Raw genomic sequence first — 20,398 nt, forward strand, 5'->3', positions numbered from 1 at the left:
TGTCTCCTGTTTCATACGAGCTCTGTAGGCCACCATTGTCTTGGCGGTGTAATGTGGGTCTTCTCTTGGTGAATGTGGACTTTGGTGGTCTCATTGCTATATAGAACCGGGACATGTTGGCGGTATATGGGATCTAAGACGTGCTGCATATAGTAAGCAGCATTTACCTTTACATTAGATGCCTTTCTGAGTATAGGAAGCTTCCTTAATACAAAAACTTGCCATTACCATAAACCATTTGAGAAAATGTAACCTTGAGAGTGCGAATCCATTGTACGTACTTCTCTTCATCGCTAAATTGGTAGTGAATCGCACGTACCTGCTTTGACGCGATCAAACAGACCCACGCCTTATCTAGCGTGATGACACAATCCATTTATTACCTGCTAGGTAGCGCTCATATACAAACGTTTGCATGATCTTCTGTGCATTTGGTCTGTTTAAACGGAACATCACGAAACATCGGGCTACAAATACTTGAGAGACTCTGGAAAGTGTGCAAGAATGAATGGGTTAAACTTGATAAGGCTGTACTGAATAGAAGTCTCGTTCAATGAAAGCTCCTATGTCTTGCAATTATTTATCGCCAGGAACACTATATTGAACATGATTTAGTATATTTGAAGGGGTTTAACGAACAGTCTTAAGAATATGTTTTCAAATGGGATTGAAATCGCAGTTCGATTCTCTAATCCGCTTTCTACTCGAAATGTTCTCTGCTTTACCGAGCAGTTCTCTTGGATAGAGTTTGTAACAGTGGTCCGCTTGGTTAACTTTTTAACCTAGAAGATTTGTCGACGGATAGTGTTGTCTTTTCTAGAAAGGATTGTTTTAAGGCAAGGTGAACGAATTTGAGATATGGTTTTTACTTTCTTCTTTTTTTTTTTTTTTTTTTTTAGTTAATCTGGCTGTGGCGCTAAAGGTCGTAGAACCGACTAAAAATATTGGTCTCCTAGATGCCGACGTGTACGGCCCGACTGTTCCTCAAATGATGAATCTAAATGAAACACCACTGTTGACAAAAGGTACTTGAGGATATTCCTCAGCATGAGGTCGTATTCAGAAAATTTGGTGAGAAGCATTTCATGAAATCTATTTTTATAAAAAGCCTCTGTGGATTCACAGTTGATTTTCTTTTTAAAAATAATTTTTAAAGCAATGGAAAAACACACGACATGCGACAATATTACAATTTAGACTATATATCGGTATAGAACTTGGAAAACATTGTTAGTGTTTCTGAAATATTTATCACCGCATGATTATGACCCCATACATCGAGTAGTGTAATTATACTGGATTGTTTTGAAAATTATTTTTAAAATCTACAGAGGTCTTGGCTTAATAGCTGTATATACTAGTATATGTATATATAAAAAAAAATAGTTGGATAGGCAATAATTTTAAAATTCAATGTCTCAGATTACAAAATAATATCAGATTACCACGTTTTTTAAGGTAGCGATTGAGCTCGTAGCTTATTTCCAGGACCATTTTTCACTCAACATTAAAGCACCAATCTGTTTTAGTTAATAGGCTAAATAGTTGCGAACAGGTGCATCTTATTTCGTTCTTTGTGCTATTTCTGTCAGAAATCTTGTCTATAATTCATTCTGGTTTCCCTTTCCCTGTCTTTCTTTGATTAATGAAATAATTCGTAGTTATCGTTCGTAAAAGATTCGTATTAATGAGAGTTTTTTTTTTTTTTTTTTCCTCACCATTCATCCACAAACTGAAATATTTTATTTCTTGAATGACGGAAATTTTAACATGTAGACTAAAGGTAGATTCGCGTATATATGAGACTAGACTGCAACTCGATCGTTTTGGTAGGGGGATCTCCAAGCAGTTGTTAAAAATTAATAAATTCAGTTGGAACCCTATGATAATAGAAATATAGAAAAGGAAATACAATATTTCACAGTTTATTGATACGGTGTTTCGAAACAACACCGACAAGTTTTGGGAGATAATATCAGTTATAGTAGGACAAAAAGTATAGACCAATTATGACCAGCCGAAAGTCTGTCGGAAAAACGCAGAAATATCCGTACCTCAAGAACAAAATGACTGACCGAAGTCAGGTAAGAGAATAACCATCATCATAGGTATTCTACCATTATTGGCAGGTCACTTGCTGCAACTGAGAAGCTTCCATGCTCCGCTGCTTCCATGCTGAGAGGTCTTCCGCTAATTTCTTCGTCTTCACGTACAATTTTTCTGTCTTGATATCGTCCATTAATTGTAGTCTCCTTCCCCTCTCCTTCTCTTTCCTACCACCATACTCTCTAGTATGTCCTTCATGATATAATTCCTTCTTGGCCAATGTCCCAACCAGTTTCTCTTCCTCTTCTTAGTAATATTTAAAATTGTTCTTTCCTCTCCCACCATTTCTAACACCCTCTCATTCGTTTTCCGCTCGACGCAGCTAATTATCTCTATTCTTCTCTATACCCACATTTCGAAGGCTTCCAGTCGTTTTTCATCATTTTTGCGTAATGTCGATGTTTCTGACTCATACAGTGCAATACTACACACAGATATTCATTATTTTAAAAATATATTAGTACACAATTTGATGTGGGGGCCGCGGTGGCTCAGTGGTAGAGCGTTCACCTCTGGTGCTTGGGGTCTTGGGTTCAAACCCTGCTCCCGCCAAGTGGTCTTTGTGGTGGACAAACACCGTGTGCGTGGGTCTTTCTCGGGGTTCTCCCGTTTCCTCCCACTTTCTTAATTCTACCATTTCATTCATATCTCATCGTCACCGTCTCTTTTAGCCTAACCGGCATAACCGTGGGACGTAAAACTCAAAAATTTCATTTACAATTTGATGTGGTGAAAGGATAACATTTTCGACAAGTCATAGCGCCAAAAGAAACCATGTCAACACACAGATTGATTTGTATTTCTTGCTGCATTTTGATATCAGAAATCAGCTCCTAAACGTTGTTGGTGTTGGTGTAGTTTGAAACCTCAAAACTATTCTATTATAAACTTCCTTGTACTGAAGACCAATATGCAGAATCACAAGAGCGAAAGTACCACCTTGGCTAGGATTATATGGGCTCTAATTCAGTTCAAAATATCTGTAGAAAATAATACGCTATCTATATAATGCCGTCATGTCACAGGAGCCAACCATACTGTCAGCCTGTCGGCCTATACAAGTGGTTCCGATCCGTGATAAACTGTAGATCGACATCTCGTATAGCCATAATGGAGATAAGTGATATTATAGTCAAATCAATCAAAATATTTATTATTTTTGAATTTGGAGCTTTTAGTATTGTTAAAATTTTAATGCTTATAAAAAATTGTAATTTTAGTTTCTTAGACAAAGTACTATGATCCAAAATTTAGACAAAGTTTAGATTCTTTCTACAACAGAAGCTCCTCATACGAGTGTCTAACCACTAAAACATTAGAAAAGATAATAATATAAGGCTACGTAATGAAACAATAGAATGCATGTCAATAATATTAATGAGAATTCAAACCTATCTAGAAACATCTCAGTCTAACATTTTTTCAAATATTTTAGCAATAAATTCTCATCATCTTCAGTCCGTTCTTGAATGAAATTTTGTTACTTGAAGTCCTAAATTTTTGAAAAATCCTGTCTTATCAGTATCCCTACAGGGAAGAAATTTTATCAAAAAATGGTTCTTTAAAAAAAAAAGGCACTTCAAACAACAAAAAATTACATTAAAGATTGCACTGAAGATGATGAGAATTAATTGCTGAAACGTTTGTAGTAAGTGTTAAATTCGAATGTTTTTAGTAAGTTTGAACTCTCATTAACGTAAAGCTATTTTACATTACATTTTTCGTCTATTATTTTCGTTCAGACCTCGTCATAAACATATCATCAACTTATTTTGTGAGTTGTTTAATCTCTCAGTGGAATATTAACATCCCTTTTTTTCTTGAATATTTCAGAAAATTTAATGAAACCTTTGAGAAACTATGGAATACAATGGTAAGTTTGTCTTGAAAATGTTAATCAGCATTTTTTAAATGCTATATAATGTTAATCTAAATTGAATTTTAAAATAATTGGTCATTAGTGAAATCACAAGATAAGACTAATTATACCATTGTCCCGTAACTCTAGGTTCTACATTTCACTTCAAAAATAGTTGATATTTCTGAAGAAGCCAAAACACGTATTCCGCTATTTTCAGGAGAAAACGTATTGAGCTACATACTTGGCAGTATTACCAGGTTGAAAGTAGATGAGTTTGGTGAGAAAAAGACAAGCTGATAGGACAGAATACAGGAAAGGCATAATAAATGAAGGAAAGTAATTGTATCGTATAGCGGAAAAGAACTGAAAAATAAAAATATACTAGTGGTGTTCTGTGCATTGTAGATACGAGCTTTTTTGTTTCTTTGTTTGTTTTAATCGTCTTATCCTTTACTAATTTTTTTTAATTAAAAAAAATCTTTAGTAAAGTTTTGCGGAACACTTTTTAAGTGGAGTGGGGGGGGGGATTTGTTTCCTCAGATTTCATCCCCAAGCAGTAGGGATTGTGGGAAGGGACCATGTACACCATATTCTATCAAAATCGAATAATTTTTACGAAAGTTATCGTAGATTCCGTAAATCGCGGGGAGGTTACATTTACATCTTCATTCTGGACCTATTGTTAAACCCATGCAGTAGGCATAATTGGAAAGCCTCAGAAAAATATATGCCATGTTCCACTAAAATTAAATAATCTTTCTAGTACGAAAGTTGTCATGGTATATTTTATTTTAAATTGGATCCCTTTATCCGTCACTGATTTTCACTTCATGCAATGAATATCATTGGGAAATCTCAAAACTGCAAATTTAGATAGCTCTTTTGGACTTGCGCGTCGATTTCTTGGCAACTAATACTCATATTCTCTCTACTAGTATAATTAATTTGAATTAATAATTCTTCAAAAGATATTTTCTTCTACAAATTGGTTACGATTTAATTTAAGCGGTAGAGACTATGAGCATGTTTGTGTCACGCAGTTATTTTGAGACTTCCACTACTGACTTTCGTTTACAAGTGTTAACATGTCAGTGTCAGTTAATGATTCCCTGGAGCCACGGTGGCTCAGTGGTAGAGCCTTCACCTCTGGTGCATGGGGTCCTTGGTTCGATTCCAGCTCGCGCCAAGTAAGCTTTGTAGTGGACGAACACTGTGTGCGTGGGTTTTCTCAGGATTTTCCCGTTTCCTCCCACTTTTTTCATTCTACCATTTCATTCATTTCTCATCATTACCGTCTCTAGCCTAGCCGACATACTCGTGGGATGTAAAACTTAAGGATTTCATTTAATTTCATTTTAATGATTCCCATCCCTCGTGTTCCCCTAATCCCCATCGTTTCTGCATATGTCCTAACTATGCTGACAGCAGTCAGCAAAAAGTCGTCGGTTAGATGATTTTTTTAAAAATGAATTTAATACAGAAGGATAAAATGAGTTTCCTTATAAGACGGCTTACATTAAGTAGTGGTATGGACAGCACTATAATCTCGTATACAGTTTCCGTTCAGTGCCGTCACACCATTGTGGAATAGCATATGGTTGCCAATTTTCCAGAATTGAAGTATATGTAAATGTGCAGTCTGCAGAAATTTTCCTGATGTGTCACTCGTCCAGAAGAAATAATCTTTCATGTTAATTTTCCATGTGTTCTTTGTTTGGCATGCGTTCCAGTATATCTGTTGAGATAGACCTACTCTGTAGAATGTGGCTTACCCCATGAATGAATGAATACAGATGAGGAATGATTTGAATGTTAAATAAGACAATGTCGACTATCAGGGACTGTACTATGTATCATGTAATCGTAGAACATGAGAAAATGGATAGGATCTTAGAACTAGACAACTCGAGATTGCAGCTCGTAATTTATCTCAGGCACCAAGTAGGGAGAAGTGCATCAAATATGTCTTTGCCAACTACATGTAGAAGAAACTAATACCATTTTTTCAGTTATTCGTGGGCAGCCATATTAGAGTAGCTGCTGAAAGGCTAACACAGCGGTGCCCATTCCCCCAAGGACTTGAGTGTAACCTCCCAATTCAATCATTCTGCCGGCAAAATTTACCATTCTTCAGTTTGATTGTACGTTTTTCAATTAAAAATTCTTGTCTCCACAAATAATTTCATGTCCTCACAATAACCTGTACCGTAAAACTCGCCTGTGGGCATCCCTAGGGGTAGATATTATTAATTACAGAATGTAGGAAGTTTTACTATATTTTCTGTGTCTTTCGTTTGTCGGTGTAACTAATAATAATAATAATGCTCTTGCATGTTTCTGTTCTCTTTTTATACGAATATAAAAGTAAGTTCGGTTGTAATTTTGTGCAGTTCTTGAGACTCCTCTCCTTTTCTAGTATGTCTATGGGATTCTTGATTGAAGAAAAGTCTGCAGTAGTGTGGCGTGGATTGATGGTGATGAATGCCTTGGAAAGGTTATTACGTCAGGTAGCATGGGAATCTCTTGATTATCTTGTGATTGATACTCCTCCGGGCACTGGTGATACCCTGCTGTCTTTAATACAGAATATACCCATTTCAGGTAGAAATTTCCATAAAATTCCAAGTAAATTCAGCATTTGAAAGCTAAAGTAAGTTATGTGTAAACAAATAAAGAGAACAAGGAAATATAAATGCAACTAAGTAGTTCATTCAGTTTTGTGAATCTTTGAAAAAGGTGTAAAAGAAATAAGTAAGGGAAAAGGAGTGAGTTGCAGATTAATAATAATGCAAACAAACGTGTTAGAAAATATATTAAACCAACTGTGTTAATAGAAATTTAACGTAGCTGTTTTTTTAATATATTCAGATAAGTTTGTACAGTCTTATTTAAAAAAATGGTCACCCATCTTCCTTCAGAAGGCGTGATTCTGCCAATCGTACAAAGGGAATTCTAATATTTAGGTTCTAAATAAAGATCTTAATTGGTCAAAGAAAATTCACATTTGTTTGATTTAATTCTAACTATACATAAGAAGCCAGGGCTTTTGAAGAAAAGTAGGTAGCTTTATATATATATATATATATATATATATATATATATATATATATATATATATATATATATATATATATATATATATATATATATATATATATATATATATATACTGTAAGTAATATGCATGTGTTTTGAAATAGAGTGCAACTGATAGTCTATAAAAATTAGAGAAAATTGAGTAAAAACACCATTACTTCTACAAAGCGAATTTATAGTACAATTCGATGAAGCATAAATCTAATGAAATTGTAGATTGCTGAGTTCATTTAATATATTCGATACATGGTCTCCTATAAGTCATGTAAACAAAAGAACAGAGTGAAATTTTACGTCAGGCTTATTTAATACAGCGGAATCTTTATCTAGATTGCCATAGGAGCTGTACTCTGATCTCTAGTTATGTTAGAAAATTAACTTAGCCGGAATTCGTAAGTAGACGAGGAACGTGAACCTTATATAATTGTTATCAAAGAAAATAAACCATACCAGATGTATTTGAAAAGCATCTACAAATTTATTTGTAAGCAGATGGGCTTCAGTACACTGATTTCTGTGAATTATGTATAGCTTAAAGTAAAAGAACCCCCCCCCCCTTCTTATTCCAAACTAAACGTTTTAATTCATACGATAATAATAGCACATGACTGTATCTAGACAATCTCACAGACATGATTAAATTATAGAGTTAATAACTTGAACCGGCTTTACTATAATAAATAATAAAAGCTTACTTCTTAAGTATTTTTTATCTTAAAATAGAATATCTAAAGATTTATTTGCCATACATTTCGCATACCTATCTTCTTTTACTGTCTGATATAAATCTAAAAATGCACTGATCTCACAGGAGCTGGAATTTGCATAGCTATATAAGCCCAGAAGTGAAAGTGTTCAGAAGAATATGAATCATTAGTGTAAACTATTTTCGAATAGCTGGCATAGGGGTAACATGACATTTACATTCTGTCAGGCTTGAAGTTATGACTGAAGTTATCAGAACTAAAACGATAAGAGATATCGAAAAGCGTTTTTTTTTTTTTTCTTTCTTTTCTTTTCAATCGATTCAGCGTCTCAAGAATATGTTTTATCTGCGCTATTAACCTTCTATACAAGTTGAAAGTGGTACAAATTAACTATTTCCGGTTTCAACGTTTATTGCCAAAGAACAAAAATGGTAATACATAGGAACAAGCTATTTTCTGCAATCGATTCAGCGTCTCAAGACAACATATGGTTACAACCTGTAGCACTACCGAAACCTTAAGTGGTTGAAATTTACTAGTACTTCCGCAGTTTCAATATTGATTTCCATACAGCAGAAACTGTAATTGTACATATATACAGTTTCTGTATATATATATATATATATATATATATATATATATATATATATATATATATATATATAAATCTTCTCCATTAACATTCTGTTCAAACCGGAAGTGATAGAAATCGACCCTGTCTGGTTTCAACATTAATCACCATAGAATAGAAAAAGTAATAGATAACAAGTAGTTTTCTGTAACCGATTCAGCAATCTCAAGAGAATATACAATCACTACTCGCAACACTCCATGGAAACAGGAAGTGGTTGAAGTTTACTTGTACTTCCGGTTTCAATATCGATTTCCGTAAAGCAAACACGGTAAGGGATATCGAGAAGCGGTTTTATGAAATCGATTCACCATCCCAACAATGGATTCTGTTTCCTCCATTAACTCTCTACTCAAACCAAAAATGTTTCCGGTTTTTACGTTGATTGACATAAAGTAAAAATGGTAATAAATAGCGACAAGTTGTTTTTAGCAATCGATTGACTGTCTCAAGAGAACATATCATCACTACCCACACCACTGCCGAAACGGGAAGTGGTTGAAATATACTAGTACTTCTAGTTTCAATACTTATTTCCACTAAAGGGAAAACGGTACGATATATCGAAAAGCTATTTTTGGACTCAGATTCAGCGTCCCAAGAATGCATTTTGTCTCGATTTTTATTTACCTGTTCAAACTGGAAGTGGTATAAATCTTCGATTTTTCAGTTACAACTGATCGCATAATGGATCAAACGAGTGATAATCAGCTCTTGATATGGATTCAATCCACAAGAATATGTTTGACCTCTGATTTTATTCCTCTATTGCAACAGAAAGTGATATACACCAGTTGGCACTTGCTGCTTCAGTATTAATCTCCATAGGACTCCAATAGTAAGAGGCAGCGAGTCATGGCTTCCTGATATGGATTCAACGTCCGAAGAGTAGGTTTTATCTTCGATCTTATTAATCTACTGCAACTAGTATTTATAGATGTGCAGCTTCAACTTTGAGTATTGAATTCGCATGGTTTGGATGCCTACCGTAGTTTCACTCTGAAAAGATACTTACTTGTTTAAATTTTACTTTGACAGTTTGCATGCCATTTTTAGCATTTCGTTGTGCCATAAATTCCAGGGTAACATATTAAAGAACGTGCAAATTTGAGAATTAGAAGCTTAGCTCAATAAAGTGCTGCATTGATGGGGAATTAGAAGTTGTTCTATTATTTCTTAATACTTACCATCCAAATACATTTAATATATATTTTTTTAAAGATTTATTATTATTATTATTTTTTAAAGGAGTCGTACTGGTAACTACGCCACAGAAAACAGCACTACAAGTTGCTCGTCGTGGAGCAAATATGTTCCAGAAATTGCAAGTGCCTCTTGTGGGATTAGTTGTTAATATGGGTGCGGCAGTTTGTCCTCATTGTAACGGTGCAGTTCCAGTTTTTGGTAGTGATACTGCTGCGTCTTTGGCTTCAGAATTAGGTAAGAATTCGTACAGTTGCCTTTATTCTCTCTTACAGAAAATAATATTAGTTTAAAGAGAGAGAAAGAAAAAAAAATCGTTAAAGGAGAATAAACTTTTATGTTACACCATCAAACAATGAGTTAAGAGTTACAGTAACAATTATCAAGCCCAAAACAAGATTGTTATCTCTTGTGGAAGGAACGCTGTAGATCAAAGAATTAACATCAGAATGATACTCTTTAATACGAACACATCTTTCAATAGTTATTTAGAATTACAATTATGGAGGTGTGTTGGCATGCATTCAGGAAGCAACTTATTTAATGAAAGTCGGATTTATTGTGAAAATTAGTGCAACCAATTGACGGACACCTTGTAATTTATTTTGGGAAAAGGAAGGGGTGGAGTTAAAAGACATTGTTATACTTGGAGCAAAATAAGAAACGAATTGGCATTTGGAGAAGCATGTGTTGTCCTCTTCGCACTTCGTGAGTATTCCGCTGAGACGTCCACTGTGTTCCTTCCATCCCGGTTGACAAACACTTCTGAACATGTGTACAAGACGGAAACATTGTAATGCTATTGTCCCTTTCTACAGAAACCCTCCATCTATAATAATTACTATCACCACCACGATGTTTCTGATTGGTCTTTCTCTCAGTGACATGAATAGCTCTGTGATGTAAATTCCTTTCTGAACACAAATAAATTTCCACGTGGTTTTGAACTGTTAATTCGTTTTTAATTTTGCTTCATGTATAATTCTCAAGCATGAAAACTATATTTATATATATAATATACGCAGGGGTTAATGAACTATACTGACAAACTATAAGAGGTGATTCCTTACATCAAAGTAAGAGAATAATTTCGTGTGGTCTTCTGGAGAAAAGTGCATAGTTTCAGAACTAGGGCTGTCCAAAATAATGGAAAAGCTAAATTTCAATACGTGCTATTTTGAATTCGATAAACAGTAGAGTGGTGGTCCATATCGGCGTTAAAAAAAAAAAAAAAAAAATCATTCATAAACAACCCAAAATTGCATATTTCATCTATGTGCAATGTGTGCAATGGATTCCTTACAGGTTATAATTCCCAGACATACTCTCAGTAGAATTCTCAGATATGCACTGATTTCAAGGTGGGTGCAAAGTAGGCAAAGAGAAGCTCTGACAACAGTGAACACCGAATGTTTCGCAGGAAGTGTTAGGGATCGTCAGCTCCCAAGTTTCCCCGGGCCAGGAGAGGTGTTGAACTTCATCCCGATGTTCCTCAAACCACGCTGCAACAACGCCAGCTGTGTGAAAGGGGGCATTATCATCCTGGAAGATGACGTCATTGTCCGGGAACAACATCCGGACCATAAGATGCAAGTGGTCTCCTAAAATTGCGATATAATCGTTGGCAGTGATTCGTCCGCTAAGTGTGACCACAGGACCAAATGAAAACCATGATATGGCGGCCCACAGCATCACCGAGCCGCCGCCATGTTTCACAGTTGGGCGGAGACACTGCAGATCATAAGCTTCTTTGGGCGTTCTCCACACATAAACACGGCCCGTGGTTGGGAATAGGGTGAATGATGACTCATCCGACTATATCACACGTTTCCAGTCCTCAACGGTCCAAGTTGCATGGTCGCGGGACCATTTCGAGCATGCGAAAGCGTTATGGTCCCTGATGAGCGGTTTGGCCCGTGCAACACGACCCCGTAAATTCATGTCATGTAATTCGCGGCGGACTGTGATTGTCGAAACAGGGTGGGGAGGTGCTGATTGAGTTCCTCCGTCACTTGCTCCGCAGTGGCACGACGGTTCTGCGTGACAATGCGCTTTAATACCCGGCGTGACCTGTCACTCATGATTTTCTTCCGCCCACTATTCCGCTTCCCCGATGTGGTTTTCCCGTGTGTTGTGTAGGCCGTCATCACCTTCGACACTGTCCCACGCGACACACCTAACACAGTAGCCACTGCCGTCACACTCACTCCACATAACCGCGCACCAACAATTTGCCCTCTTTGAAAATCTGAGAGGTCTCCCATTTTACACTACCTCCGTCTGCTGCAGCCACTGGACACTGCTGTTCCACTGCGCCTAACGTAGTATGGAGACCGACCTAACACCACCACCAGCGGTCCGGCGCTGCGGGCGCCACGACACTACTGCCAACCCATACATCTGACGTGTTGCCAACTACAGGTGTTTCCATTTTTCTGATCACCATCTGTATAGTTTGATTTTCTGTGTCCTTATGCAACACCACAACCATGATCGGGACCCCCGGTGCAGCTGACGGGGATACAGATCAGTATGCAAGATCAGTCCTATCATTATAGGTTCTTCCCCACCACACTGTTGCTCCTAAGAAAGCTGAATTAAAGGTATACAATACCGACTCCGGAAGAATTATGTATTGTCAATTAAAATCCTACAGGAGTCAGAAAGAAAGAAAAGCTATCTCGATAATACAAATGCTGTTTACCCATTGAAATAGTTGACATATCGGTGGGCGAGGTTCAAGTCTGTGGTCGAAGTGAGTGCTCCACCGGTGAACTATCTTGTAATTCCTGAAAATTGCTCATTATACACCGTCTGACAATTAAGTAATTAGACTGATATTTTCTGACCAAACAAACGAAGACAATGTAATAATACTTGTTTATTATTCAAAATACATCCCTGTTGCGTCAATGTAGCGAGTAGCACAATCACGCAAGAAATGGAACGACCTCTGCAACTCATTTTGTGGTGGTATGTTCCGTAATGCCGTTGTCACAGCTGCTTGGATGTCTTTAACATTGTTAAAAAGTCGTTCTTTTAATGGTAACTTCAGGGTAGGGAACAGAAAATAGTTGCATGGGGACATATCTGGAGAATAGGGGAGTGCTGCAGCACATATACTTGTTTTTTTGGCGAAATATTCCTGAACAAATACTGCCTGGGGAGCGGTTGCCTTGTCATGGATAAGGATCCAGCTACTTGGAGCTGAGTATTCAGGCCGAACGCGACGAATTCTCTTTATGAAACGCTCTAAAACACTTAGAATAAAACTGGGCATTCATCGTGCGAAATTCATGAACGATACCCTTACTGTCGCAGAAACACAGAAGCATTGTCTTCACTTTTGACTTCTGAAGTCTAAGTTTCTCCGTGTCCCCACATTCCCATACACTCTCCACATCAAATCAACAATCTCTGTGGCACTTTTTACTCAGTTCAACACAGAATTTGATATTCGCTCTCTGCTCCATGCTGCTAGCGTGACGACGGCTTCTCAGTGATTGCTGGTAATGGCGTCGTTTTTCCCGTCATGCTTCGCGTGCGACAATGCAGTGTTGCCAGATTGTAGAGAAGAGATCACTCTTTCGAACGCACATATTGGTTTAAGGATTGTGTTCACTGTTTCGTCACAAATATAAAATCAGTCTCATTACTTAATTGTCGGACGGTGTATTGAAGAATGACAGCAGACTCCCAATTATTCGTGCTAATCAGCGGTCGAAACAACACAATAATAGTTTAGTATAAGAGAACTATAAACATATATACAGACGTAAGAGAAGTTGCTTAACAGAGTAAATACTTAAAACTGTGTTTATACTACAGTAATGTCTCGATTGTTGGTATTTATGATACGCAATGGTAGTTGTGCGAGCTCACTTCACACGTACTCGAAATTTCTTGGTTTCAACCTTTCGAATACCTTCACCGAAGTAAATAATACACTGCACGAATAACTCGCAAACTGGACAATCCGCACACGAATATCCAGAGTTCGCTGTAATTATATAAGAAATAACTTTGCCTTTCAATAACGAATACTTTTTACTGTTCGAATATCATACAAGTATATTATAGATTTTTTTTTCACTTACATCTGAATGCTGAGCAAATCAAACAAGAAAATCGTTTTCTTTTCACTAGTAATGTTTTCTTCATTCATGAAGTCAGTTTATAATATACATACCTAAGAAACGTAGAAAATTTTGCATAAATAAATCTTTGACTACTGATACTTTCAGGTGTCCATGAGTTTTCTGGGATTCTCCTGTTTCCTTCAACATTCTAATTTCATCAGTTCTTACCTAATTATTCACTTTCATGAATCATCCGTCTCTTTTAGCTTAGATGGAATAACCGTAGAACATTAAATCGAGGAATGAGAATACTTTCATTTTCATTTTATTTGATACTTTCAGCAATTAAATTTGGTTTTTATTTGCAGGCTGTGAGCTATTAGAAAGTATTCCATTAACACCTGTTGTATCCGAGAATACAGATGCTGGTAAACCGGTTCCTGTTGCTCAACCTAACAGCACAGAGGTAAGTAGAAGGGACCATACGTTTCATATTTTTAGGCATATGCTCTTCCTGGTCCAGTTTTGATTAAAGAAATCAATTTTATGAAGCAGTAAACCGAACTGGGTCGAATTGGATGAGTACGTCATCTCTTGAAGATTGATTTTAATATTTCTATAATTACTAGTGAGAGATACGATTTTTTTTTTTTTTTTAATGAATGCGTTAAAAATATTTATTCATGAACCAGAATTTGAGTGAAAATTACCATTTCAAACTATACGTCATTCCAAAGTCCATGAAATTTTTATTAAATTGGTTGGTTGGTTTAAACTTTAAAGTCCCATTTCAGCACAAGGCTATATGAGACATGGAACTATAACCTTTAGAGTGAGGAGCAAACCACATGAACGCCTAGCGAAAATTGAACCCAGCTTTCTAGTACAAAAGGTGCGTATGGTAGTCACCAGGGAGTTCCAAACTTTTATTAGAACTCGTAATCGGCGAATGTTACAATGAATAAATTCGTAACTTTAGATATGAATTCGGCTAAATTTGTCAACCTACATTTACATTTTAATTGTGGATTAGCAACACCTCGTAGAAATTAACTTTCTGAATATATTTAAAAATATTTGCATAACTACCTTTGCTGCTGTACATCCTTAACAGTTTCTCTTGACAAGCATTGAATAAACTTTGAATACTGGTTTGCAAAAATGGTGTAACACGAGAATCACACAAAGGTGTGCGTTGTTCGTTGCTCTTAGAAAATTTCTCAGACCATACATAAGTAATTATTGGTAAAAGAACAGTAAGCACTATAAGTGTGATCTTTCTACGATGCCAGTGTCGTAAGAAAAGTTTTCATACTAAGTAATATGTAAAGTAGATGCTAGTGCCGATATCAAATAGACAAAGTGTTTAGGAACTATAATCCAGTGCAAAGGAAATGAGTGGGTAAGAAAACAACGTGAGAGTTGTTCGTATCTGTACTAACTAAGACTTCCTTATGCCTTTGATATACAAAAGCGTGTTAATTTATTTGCCCTTACTTCGTATTATAAGTGTTTTTAAAATTTTAAATGTACGAAAGAAAATACGAAAATAAAAATAATAAAAAAACAACGATTGTATCTCCCTTTATTACGTTACAGTGTATAAAGGAATGTTTCCCGTACAGCCTTGAACTAGCAAACTATAGAGCAACAAGGGGAACTACGCGCAAACACTTAACTATATGCGAGAAATGAGCAGGTCTTGTAAATACATAAATGGTTGGGACATTGCCTAAGAAGAGATTGTATCATGAGGGACGTCCTAGAGGGTATGGTGGCGGGAAAGAGAGGGAGGGGGCGAAAGAGACTACAATTAATGGATGATATGAAAACAGAAAGATCATACGCGAAGACGAAAAGGTTAGCGGAGGATCGTGGAGCATGGAAGCTTCTCAGCTGCGGCAAGTGACCTGCCAATAAAGGCAGAATACCTATGATGATGATGATGTAAATACATATAGGTCTAGCTTGAAGTTATTTAAAAAAAAAAAGTGGGGAGCGTAAGGAAGACCCTAAAGTACAGGGTGATTATAATGATTCATCAGGATTGAAAGGTCGATTAAAACCCACAAACGCCCCTTGTGCTACCAGTGACCCACTTTATTTTTCACTACGTTACATGGTCTATATCATTCATTTAGCCAAAAGCCCGTTGTTCCACTTCAGGCGCACTACCCGTTCTCTTGTTGTACGAATTTTGTTCAGTATTCTTCTCAGGTTTTCGATGTATTACGGTATTGTTCAATGCAGTTGCTAACGAATAAAACTGGTCTTGGGCGTTTGTGGGTTAAAAAGCGTATGACACAATAATTTAGTACATGAAAATACACAGAAACTTTGTTCAAGTTTCAGACATCCAGTTATAAATGTACGATGTGGCTTCCTTTTGTCATACATCTATGCAGTAGTCCAAATCGCCCCACACACGCTCTAGCATATCCTACTAAAAGTCGTAAATACAGCTGTAATGCGATTCTGGAGCTCAACCAAGGTTATTGATAGCGGAGGTACATGCACAGTTTTATATATATATATATATATATATATATATATATATATATATATATATACCCTCAAGAAAAAAGTCTCAACTGTACGGTAACAACGGAAACACTTTTCATAGTTCAAAACACACAATGCTTTCTGCTGCATAAACGCAATTTTGGAAACTTGTCTTGTGCTGCCCCTGTCGCCACGATCTAGGATTATGCATATGAGAAACTTTCAACTGTGTTCTTTCGTCCCATAATTAACTAAAACGTATTGTGCCAACAGTTTTTGATATTTTTAAATTTGAAACCCAATAAATTATTTATAATCACATTGTATTAATATTTGTGGCTACATGAAAGTTTTCAAAATAACGAAATAATAGATCGATCAAGGATTACATACTTCTGACGTCATCTGTTTTCAGTGGGTTCCAAAGAAATGTGTTATACATAGAACGATGGTTATGCTTTGCGCTAACCTACAAACATTGTGATGAAAGAGGGAATTTTGTAGTTGTTTTAAAGTGTGCGGAAGTTTCAAAGAGTTCATTTACCTCGACCAGCATTATATGTTTTTGTTACGTCAGTTTTAACAAGTTAAAGACGCCCATTGCATTAAATATATATTATGTACAAAAGGCTTATCGAGCAGAATTACGGAGCTAGAAATTACATTTTCAGAATACTCAAGGAGACATGATGGCTCGATGCTTTTATCTGGTGCGAAGGGTCGTAGTTCACTCTTATGCCTTTGAATTTGTGGAAATTAGTATTGTGTCCATATCCTTCCTCAGGATTGTTCAGTTGTTCTATTTTTCTTAATTTCAGCAACTCATCTCGTCATTTTCACATTTACCACCAGTCTCCTAAACTATACAGGTAATAATGATGGAGCATTCAGTATTTCACTATTTTTTCAAAAATGTCCAAGTGTACAGTTGCAATTTTAGCTTTCTAATAATTTGTTTAGACAACACTACTTCTCCAGAATGAAATTCTTAATATGGGTTAGTGTGCGTATAAGGACTTTAATATTATCAAGCCTGTATACAGTCTACAAACTGTATGTGTGGGACAGAGAACAGTTTTCAAATCAAAACTTTTAATGTTGTCATTTCTGTTGTGTTAGTTGCATTGTTGTTATGTGAGCGCAATTTCATTCATTTACAAATAAATTTAAGGAAGAAACTATTTCCAGAAGATTCTTAACTTTCAGCCTTATCCGAAATGAAAACACCTGACTCAGCCAGTTTTGAGTATTTATATGAATTAAGATGGATGTTTGTTCCATGTGGAATTTAATAAATAGTCTTTAATCATAGGATATATAATAAAACAGCACTCAAAAATTTATATACTGTTCTTAGATCCTTGACCTACAACTCATGATCCGTGGTATATTATTTACTATTATCGTTGAGAAAAACAGCCGTGTAATTATCTTGAATATATTCCAGAATGATCACATTGTAAATTTTCATGTTATTTGAGTACCATTGTAGCTATATAAAAGCTGAATATAGTCAATTTTTGTTACAATATTTTCCTTTAACTTGTTATAATGAAGATAAGAAGTTAAAGAAAAAGTAAGCAACTCTGAAATATTTGTTTTCATTTGGTACCAATTCTTACACTGTACTTTTCCTTCTCATTTATTCTTAGGCTGCTTGTTATAGGAGTTTGGCAAACAAAGTGATATCATTTTTAAGAAGTCAAAGAAATTCAACGTTACCGGAAGATACTTGAGGACGGAATGTTTAGATTTTTTTCTTAGAAGTGTCAATTATATAGCAATTAGCAAGCAGTCCACCTGTTAAGTTTCTTAATAATGTGATATGCGAGGCATATGTGATGTGTGTATTTTCTAATGAAAGTGGCATTAATGTTTGAATCAAAGTTATACAGAATATGTTAAAGTAGTATCCAATTACATCCAAGGTCCAGAATTTTCTGTATAACGGACATCGTTGTCGTATAATACATTCGTCAGCAAAACTGAATGTTTCCTTTTGTAATATATTTTCTTATAAACTTCCGAAACATGTATATGAACTGAATATAGTTTGATATAACTTCAAGAATATTACATCGTCCTTTAAATTACAGACATATGTATCCCAAGAAGTTTTTTTTTTTTTTTTTTTGTCTAAGTTATATGTCGATCGATCTCCGTTTTTGCTGACGGCTGCAGCTTCATTTTTAAACTTATTGAAAATGAAATGAAATCTTTGAGTTTTACGTCCCACGGTTATGCCGGTTAGACTAAAGGAGACTGTGATTATGAGAAATGAATGAAATGGTGGAATGAAAAAGTGGGAGGAAACGGGAGAACCCCGAGAAAACCCACGCACACGGTTTAAACTTATTATCCTAAATCAGGGTGTCTACCGATATTTGAAATTCTGGAAATATTGAAAGTGTACTGTAATTATTGTGTAATACTGCAGAAATGTAAACATTCCTTTTGAGACCTTTCAAGATGGCAGCCCTATCATCTGGATGTAAGTAGTGATAGGACTAGCTGGCCAATCACTGGAAAACGTGCTAGTTCGAGAAAGGAAATGGATAGTGCTTATAAAATGTTATGTTTTAACTTATTTTATATGCAATTCGTAATCATTTAATATTTGCATATCTGAATGTGTAAGTATAAACTTTAAACATGTTACCCTGTTATTTGTAATTGGTATTCTACTCAACAGTGTTTCTGTACCAAATATAATACGAATGTGAAAAAAAGTATATGGGATACAGTGAACTAGGTAAGGAAAGGGTTGGCTGTGAGAAGTGAGTGGAGGTTAACATCACACACACAAAGAAATGAATGTGAATTACGACAGGCATTCTGAACAAATAACGTCCAGAAAACAAGTATTCTTCTGGGAACTTTTTTCTTCTACTCCAACACTAGTTTGTGCATTTTTCCATTAGTTTTTTTTTTCTTTCCTTTTTAAAGTTCGCCGTAGTGTATTGGAAATATCCAAGTCAACTCCAGTAGAACTCTAAATTTTGTAAGGAATGAATTCACTTTAAATCGATCGTAAACAGAAACAACATGGTTTTCCTTAAAAAGAGACTTCCATACTGTATGTATATTTGGATTTGTTAATTCAGTAAAAATCACAGGTAACAGCATTGATTGTAATAGTATTCATGCACTTAAGGTAACAGTGCACTGGAATAGGTCTCCGATAAACAAAATAGTTAAAAGACTTCTCACTGAGATAATGTATTTGCGTGAAAATTTTTATTACAATGAACTGAAACTTTTTTATTTATCAAAAAGTAATTGGTTGATGATTTGGACAAATCTACATCTTGTTGCCGATAGTAATAGTAGTACTGTCAAAGTAATGAGTCATGTAATTACGTAATTTAAGTGAGGAATATTTTCGAACATTTGCTACATAACGGGAATGCTCAGTACGAAAAAACAATCGGAAGACTAATCTCCTAACTGCCTGTAATTTAACTTAAAAAAAATGACAAGAACGTGTGTGTCTTGTTCTGTCACAATTACAGTAAATCCTCGATTTAATGGACTTCGGATTTAACAGACAGAATTTGACTGAATGTAACAAATGTAGCTGCAAGAAAGACTTTTGAGGCAAAAATTTCCACGAGATTTTTTAAAACACGCGACGACGGATGCGATTGTAATATGGCAGTAGCTCGTAAGAAACAACTTTTAAAGCAAAGTAACTGAAGCTTGAGACTATTTTTTGCACTCTCCTAATACGTAGTAGTAAAGAGCTCTTTGTTACCGGTATGACATGTACACTCATGTCCAAAATGATTGTCACATATCTATAATTGTCTTTTTGTAAGAATATAATATGACAATGATTTTGCAGGGTACTTTTAATATTGATACTAGTATATAATCGTGAAATGTATATTTGTAGTAAATTTCATAGGAAAAGAATTATAAATACGAAAATTAGAATAAGTAAAACAAATGTTGTTAAATGCACAAGAAAGTTTTAGTGTTCTTATTTACTGCTCTTTCGACATGAAATTTGCCGCATATATGTCTGCCGATTATACACACACTAACATTATAAGAAATACCGGGCGAATTCGTTATCAAATTATATTCCTACAACAACATATTTATGTACAGTCACGAAAGAAAGTATTCTTCAGTTGTCAAAATTCTTTTCTTTATAACTCAACAATAAATTAACCTATTACAGTACCGATTTTGGAAAGTTATCAAATTA

At 35.6% G+C, this 20,398-nt stretch overlaps 1 protein-coding gene across 10 annotated transcripts in view; it reads left to right on the plus strand.

Moving 5' to 3' along the window:
* The window catches only part of Nubpl (NUBP iron-sulfur cluster assembly factor, mitochondrial), a 31,812-nt gene extending 13,556 nt beyond the window's left edge, over positions 1–18,256 (plus strand). For 9 of the 10 annotated variants that reach the window (XM_081764625.1, XM_081764620.1, XM_081764616.1 and 6 more), the window contains 6 exons: positions 900–1,025; positions 3,940–3,979; positions 6,384–6,568; positions 9,650–9,841; positions 14,052–14,149; positions 17,838–18,256. In XM_081764625.1, coding sequence (XP_081620751.1) covers positions 900–1,025; positions 3,940–3,979; positions 6,384–6,568; positions 9,650–9,841; positions 14,052–14,149; positions 17,838–17,921 — 725 coding nt within the window. In that variant the 3' untranslated portion in view covers positions 17,922–18,256. Of the gene's footprint in view, positions 1–899; positions 1,026–3,939; positions 3,980–6,383; positions 6,569–9,649; positions 9,842–14,051; positions 14,150–17,003; positions 17,772–17,837 lie in introns of those variants that run through there. The other variant, XM_081764626.1, reaches the window with a different exon arrangement.
* Positions 18,257–20,398: the final 2,142 nt, after the last annotated feature.

This window comes from Thermobia domestica, chromosome 7 (assembly GCF_964235325.1).
Source record: "Thermobia domestica chromosome 7, izTheDome1.hap1.1, whole genome shotgun sequence".
Lineage (NCBI taxonomy): Eukaryota > Metazoa > Arthropoda > Insecta > Zygentoma > Lepismatidae > Thermobia > Thermobia domestica.